The 7,825-nt window shown below is 28.5% G+C and overlaps 1 protein-coding gene across 1 annotated transcript; it reads left to right on the forward strand.

The window, feature by feature from the left end:
* The first annotated feature begins 1,046 nt into the window (after positions 1-1,046).
* LOC100248518 (dehydration-responsive element-binding protein 2D) lies at positions 1,047-2,190 on the forward strand. Its single transcript, XM_002267513.2, has one exon. It carries the CDS (start codon positions 1,243-1,245, stop codon positions 1,837-1,839), a length of 597 nt encoding a protein of 198 aa, XP_002267549.1. The 5' UTR covers positions 1,047-1,242; the 3' UTR covers positions 1,840-2,190.
* Positions 2,191-7,825: the final 5,635 nt, after the last annotated feature.

Genomic DNA, 7,825 nt, shown 5'->3' on the forward strand with positions numbered 1-7,825 from the left:
TCGAAATTCACATTCAATAGTTTATCAAAGACTTTGACTCTTTATCAGATTCAATAATTCACCAAAGACTTTGACTCTTTATTGGATTATCAATTTGATGCCATTGGTATATCGAATTGTCATATTACTTTAATATTTTGATACATAGTGCTATTGTCGAAAATTATTCTGTCATCGTGACACACCCTGTATCACCAAGTATCCATTTACCATTATAGTGTTGATTATGGTATTAAAATGACTTATTTCTTCATCAAGTGCTTGCAATTCTCCCCTTAATCTTGCTCGCTCGCTTGCTTTCTTTGGATTAATGCCAAAGTTAGAAAGCTTCTTATTTCTATAAAATTACTCATTAACTTCCAACATTAATCCATAAGAACTAGACACTAACACAAATATACACTAAGTAGTTAATTTGCATGCAATTATATCAAGAAAAATATTATTTTAACTTTAATAAACCATACAATTTGCACACAAATCATGGCCTTTATTAATGATTTATTTCTAAATACTATTTACTAGATTTAGCATCAAAGTGATGAAATGATGGTAAAAAATTCATATGATTTTCATAAAGAAATAGTTGAACTAGATAAAATGGTATTAATCTTTCCTATTGCGTTCGCTTCTCGATCTCTAATTGAAACCAGAACTAGAGTGCCATATTTTATGGGCATAACGCTCGAAACCCCTGATTCCAAGGCACCAAGAATCCAAGAAAATCACGTAACTCTGCAGAAGAAGCCAGACAATGTGACGGTGGTTTCAAAACCTTTTAAAAACAAGAAAAATCCGCCATGCAAAACCTTAACTCAGCCCTAATCTCATGGCCCAACAAGTGTCCCTATGTGACTCATCCCCAGAGTGACACAACATACAAGACCCTATGCATTGAGGCACCTGTGATCTGCCTTTGCAGTGTAACTGAATGCCAACATCATATATGGAGGAATTATTATTGAGTCAAATCCAAAATGCTTATGTCTGAAGGAGGTTGGAAACTCCGGAGACTTCTTTTTTGGATATGCAAACACTGGCAGCTTTTGGCAGTACTAGGAGAGCAGGATAGCCATGTGTTTAATTACAGCCCCCAATTCTAAAGCTGATCGTATTGCATATTTGTGAGAGACATAAACCACTAGAAAGGAGGTCAACAGTGTATATCTTCTTTGTGGGTCTTCACGGTTTGGGGTTTGTGAAGAGGATAGAGTGTGGTTTAGCTTGGTTGGCGGTGCAGCTATGGAGGATGCAGGCAAGAAAGTTGTCAAAAGATCAGCCATGGGGAGATCAAGAAAAGGGTGCATGAAGGGCAAGGGAGGGCCTGAGAATGCTCTATGCTCATACAGAGGTGTGAGGCAAAGGACATGGGGGAAATGGGTGGCTGAGATCCGAGAGCCCAACCGCGGAGCCAGGCTCTGGCTAGGCACCTTCAACACTTCTTATGAGGCTGCCATGGCCTACGACATGGCCGCGCAAAAGCTCTATGGTCCCTCAGCCAAGCTCAACTTGCCACATGACTCGTCACCACTTTCCACCACCCCCACTGCCACAACCTCTGCAGTGCCTTCTAACTTTGATGGTGTTGGAGGGCGGACTGAAACGAGTAATTCGGTGAAGACTACTACCTCCAATTGGGTGTGTGGAGTACAAGAGGTGAAGTATGATCATGAGGAAAATTTTTGGGAGAGCTCAAGCATGTTTGATGAGATCCAAACTGAAAATTGGGTTGAGTTTCCAATAGAGGGTGACCCTTTTGGGATCGACAATCTTGGAACTGGGGTGGACGGAGAAGAAGTCATGGATTGGGATGGAGTACAAGTTACATGGAGTTTGTAAGCTTGCTTTAGGTGGCATATGCATATGCGCTTGGTTTTTTTTTTTCCCAAGGCATACGGGCTATGATGTGCTTGTAGAGTAGGTTATGTCTTTGAGTCATTTTGCTTGGGTAGATTTTGTCATGTGGGCTCATGTCCCCCCCACTTTTTTTTTTTTTTTTTTGATCTACACATGGGGGGTATTTTTACATTTTTTAGGGGTTTTATGCAAAAGTATAACTTCTTTTCTTCAGGTGGGAGAGGGTGTTTTCATTAATGAGTGGACATGCCCAAAATTTTTGTTTTTGGGCAAATCAAAAGAGATATGTATAATAATAATAATAATATATGAATATGGGGGTTTCTTATTGACTATGTGGGTACTCATTTGCATTTGCATAAGGTAATTTTCCTCAAGGAATCCAAGAAAAGTTTCAACTTATTTAAAGTCAATCTGAAAAGTTTGAACAAAACTATAGTCAAATTGAATGATCAAATATCTATGTCTTTATATCTATATTTCTCTTTATAAATATATATAGTATAAACATGAAAATATTCATAAAATAAGTATCCATAAAGTATACTAGCTAATAGCCCTTTCAACAACCAAATATAATGAAAAACTATAGTTACTATAATATGAAAATTTGAAATAAAATTCAAGGAATTAATAGTTATTGTAACAAAATTCTTTTTTTTTGACATGCATGTTTTGAGTATTTAATTTTATTTTATTGCTAATTAGTTGAGTCAACCTTATTTCTGTTAAAAGAAAGTAATTAACTCAAGGTGAAGAGGGGTTTTTGATAATTGTACTGTAGTTAAAAAAATAATTTATAAATTATGGTAGTAGAGAAAATATTTCTAAATCTATTGTAGTTTTTGTCAACTAGGAAATGAGATCAGTTGCTACATAATTCGATTAAAGCAAAAAATAGTATCTTGAAAAAATGTGTATATATATATTTTTTAATATGAGAAAAAAAATCGTCTCTTGAAGAGACGATTTCTATAAATCCTAAAAAAATTTAATTTTAAACAAAATTATCTTTTGAAAAGATGATTTCTAACGATCCAAATATGTAGTTAAAATCTTCTCTTGAAAAGACAATTTCAAAAAATTCTTAAAAAAAATTGAAGCAAAATTGTCTTTCCAAGAAATGAATTCTAAAAATCTTGAAAAATTTTAGAAAACAAAATAATTGCTTAAAGAAACAATTTCTTAAATATATATATATTTCTCCAAAAAAAAGTTGATGTTATATGCTTTCTTATTTTTAATTATATTGTAACTAATAGTATATTTTAATAATAACATTATTATAACTATATGTATTCTCAAATTAATTAATTTTATATATTAAAATCAATATATAAAAATAATTATAATTATTATTGATATATTATTTATAATTATAATATTTATGAAAGTATAAATTATGTTAACCATCTCATCTTAAAAAAATATTATTTTATATTAAAATATGTATTGATTAAAAAATTTTTTTGGTCTTTATCTCAAATTTTATCTTTCAATTAATTTTGATTAATTATTATTTAAAATATAAGTTAATTTAATTATATATATATTTTTTACTACAAAACAATAAATATTTTTATTGTTAAACTTTATTTATTACTCCTTTGTTCATTTCATATTTTCAATCAATTTAAAATATTGAGGATAAATGAATTTTTAATTTTAAGAAAATCATTTTTGAAAGAAATGATTTTTAAGGGATGTAACAGTGCTTATTAGTTAAAAATATAATTTAAAATAAAAAACACGTGGCATTTATAAAATAATATATTTATTATAAATATATGTATTATAAAATTAATTAATTTTATCTACTAATTTCAATATATAAAAATAATTATAATTATGATAAATATATTATTTATAAATAATAATATCTATAAATGTATAAAATTATGTTTAGTATCTTATATTAAAAAAACTATTTTATATTAAATTAAACATTGATTAAAAATATTTTGGTCTTTATCTCAAATTTTATCTTCAAATTAATTTAATTAATTATAATTCTAAATAAAAATTAATTTTAGTTTTACACGATTTTGTTATTTATACGGCAAATAATAAATATTTTAATTTTTAAACTTTATCAATTACTTTCTATTTCATTTCTCTTAGATTTTTTTTTTAAAAAAAATCTATTATAATTTTTATTTTATTTGAGTTTATAAAAAAAATAAATTTATCACCAATATATTTTTTAGTTTATTAAATAAATTTAGAAGAGGCATTTTTAAGACCAAAAGACATTTCCATTCATAATGACCAAAAGGGATCGTAAAAACAGTTTTGTATCTATCTTCTTCTTTGATTTGAACCTGCCAAAATCTTGATTTTATATCAAATTTTAAATAAACTATCGCACTATGAAGTCTTTTGAGTAAATCTTGTTTATTAGGAGTAGGGAATCTTATCCATTGTAATACTTTATTTAAAGGTTTATAATTAATAACTAATCTAGGTGCATCTCTTTCTAGTTTAGCAACATTTTGAACATAAAAAGTAGCACAACTCCAATGAGATTTTGATGGTTTTATTAATTTTTTCTTTATTAATGAATCAATTTCTTGTTTATAGTATTCTAAAAGTTTTTCATTCATTTGAATAAGCCTAGCTTTAGTGGGAATTTTAGATTCATCAAAATTTTGAATGTAAGGTAAACTTATTAATATTTCATGTTTCTTTCTAGACCCAAAAAGCATTTGGAAGATCAGAACAAATTTCTTTTTGAAAAAGATCTTGAATTTCTTTTATTCTCTTTTGAATTTTATCTTCTAGAAGTTGTTCTTCTACTTTCTTATATTGAATTTCTTTTGATAGAAAATTTATATGAGTTTGTTTTCTTTGAATTAAATTTATCCTTTTATTTATTGAATCACTTTGGACTTGATGTATGTCCTTTTTGGTTAATGGATATATAAAAGGGAAAAATATGGTGTTTCCTAATATTATAGTTTTGACACCTTTATCATTTACTTGAAATGGGTAAAGTAATGTAATAAAAGGAGTTCCTAAGATTAAAGGTTCGGTCATATTTTGTACTAACACAAATTGAGTTATAAAACAATTATTATCTTGACATATATGAACATTTTGAAGTTTGTATTCTATATCTAATTTTTCTTTATTTGCAGCAAAAAATTCCTGTCCTGTTTTTTCATAATATTGAGTAGGGATTAATCATTCTTGAATACAATTCATATCAACTCCTGAGTCTATTAATGTTGTCATTTCTATTTCAAAATTTTCAATTATGACTTTTACATTTGTATACCGTCTTTGAAAATCTATTTTTGATATTGTATTTATAAATCATTCATAAGAGTTTGTTTACCAGGTATTATTATTCCTGGATCTTGATTATCAAATGTTTCAACAAAATTTTATTGTTTGTATTTTATTATATTTCTTATTTGTTCATTTTCTTGTTTTATTTGTCTGTTTTCTTGTTTTAATTGATCTATTTGCTTTTTTATTTCTTGTATTTCTTCTTTCAAATCTTCAATAGTTATAGACTTTTAAATCTTTTTGAATCTATTAAAAATTTCATCCATTGAGTATTGTGCAGGTCTAATTTCTTGGGTTTTATTTGAATTTTCTATGAGAATTAAATTTTTTAGGTTTTGTAAACAATTTCTTTGTGTTTCCTCATCTTTTATTTTGTATATAACAACAAAAAATACTTACTTATCTACTTTTGTATTAAAATTGTATTAAATTTTGTTTCTCTTGACTCTTCTCTTGATTCTTCTTGATTTATGTTTTGTTGATCTAATAATTTTTTATTATGATGAGAATTTTCTATTGTTTTTCTTAAGGTTAATGTTGCTATGCTTTTAAGGGGTTTCCTAAATTTGAAAAAACAATGGAAAAAAGGAATTGTGATCCTAACTTGTTGCATATATTTTTCATATTATTTTCTTAAAGCATTTCTAACTTGAGGAGGAAGTTGTCGAAAATAATTTCTTTTTGCATTATTATAAGGAGAAAAATAATATGATTTAATCCATTTTACATCAGGAATAAAATGATTTCTTTTAATATATTTTATTTTGATGATATTTTTGTTTAAATGAGGTTTATCAGGATGAGGGAAAATAGTTAAGTTAGATTCTTCTTCAAAAAAAGAAAATTTTGAAACAAAGTTTGACACATTTGACAATTTTTTTAGTTGATTTTCTATTTGACTCATTTCTTCATCTAATTTTGAATTATTAAATTTAATGTGATGACTATATGATGATGCAGTTAATGAATTTGTAGATCTATTTAACTCATATGAAGAACTGGCTAAGTTATATGCAGAACTATCATGGGACCTAAGAGATCTGGAAGAACTAGATCTACTCAATTTCCTTATAATATTATTCATTGTCACAGAAAATAATCATAATCTTGTCCTTAATCAATTCAAATAATTTTCTGAACAGGGACCACCACAAGCGGATCAACACGGGACTTACGCTCCTTCTACCCTTAAACACCGCTATCTAGGCTCACCAAGCCATTAACAGGAAATTCAATTGAACTAAGTCAGGATTAAATTAGTGATTAAATATTGTTTTAACTTGTAATACCACTCGGTTCATAAGTAGAACGTGGCTTTGATACCATTCACACCCAGGACATACAACAATTCATGCACTTGACAAATTAATTTTATTTATGAACTCCAAGTATAAAACAAAAATAATTACTGTCTAATTCTATCTAATTTATTATAGAGAATTGAACATAAAAACACAAAGATTTGAATTTGAAAATAACTTTTGTATTGAAAATATACCTTGATTACAAACAGGCTTGTTGGTAGTAGAGAGATGACTACAAATAAATAGATTTTGAAAGGAGAGATTACTAAAGTTAGAAAGAGAAATTTTTAGAACTCTTGTTGCTCACTCTTGCGCTCTTGAGCTCTCTAGTTCTGCCTTGTGATGAAGGTTGCATATCTATTTAAAGAGGAAATGTCGGACTTGAGTCTTGATGAAACCCATGTGCTTGAAAGTTTTTGAAATTCGTAATAAAATCTTGGACAACTGGTTGTATTCTTGAAGTCCGCCGAAAGAGGTAAATTTTCTTTTCTTGTTAGAGGGGTGTTGAAAGAACCCAGAAGAAAATAAATTCTCTTTCTCCCCATTGCTCTTTGAAAATCACATTGTTAGACAAAATCTACTATTGAAATAGTATCACTACTATTTGATTTTTGATTTTTGATTTTTAATACAAGGAGACAAATGTACAAAAGATTCTTGATATCTCTTAACTGAGCATTTCCAAGAGATATTTCTCAAAAACTTGTTGAGCTTCCTTTTCAATGACGTAATCTTTTTTGTACTTATCAACAAGATAATAAAATTGTGTTGGAATACAAGAGGGACTTCTGGAAAAACATTTGCAGAGATGATATTTTGAATATTGTCTTCAACGATGAGATTATAGTTAGAAGAACTATAAATCTTAGAATCAAGGTTTCTTGCAATCATTCTTGACCTTTAATGTCTGATTTGTTTTTTGAGGCCCACTTTAATATAGGGCCAAGGGTCTCTGTACCAAACAATTGATGTTTTCTATGATTGGATTTGAGAAGGATAAGATGTTGAGCAAGATAAAATTTTTCATCATTCGACCATTCAGGAGGCTTACTTTCGATAATGAGTTCAACTAATTTGAAATCTTGAATGAGGACATTTAATACATAAACTGCTAATTTTCTTCCAAAACCATTGGTTTGATCAGGATGAGAGAAAATTAGTTGATAAAGTAATCCATAATCCATGAGGAGAGCAGGAGTTAGTTCTATTGACTCATTATTGAACTTGATGACTACTGCTCTGTATCTATCTAAGTTAATGTTGGCTTTGCAGATACTGTAAGTAAGAGCACACTTGTAGTCATGCCTTTCTAGTGGAATTTCCCTACACAAGGGATCAATCTTTGGACATTCATTATTGGTGTTGCCATAATG

The sequence above is a fragment of the Vitis vinifera genome, chromosome 4 (genome assembly GCF_030704535.1).
Source record: "Vitis vinifera cultivar Pinot Noir 40024 chromosome 4, ASM3070453v1".
In the NCBI taxonomy this organism is placed as follows: Eukaryota; Viridiplantae; Streptophyta; class Magnoliopsida; order Vitales; family Vitaceae; genus Vitis; species Vitis vinifera.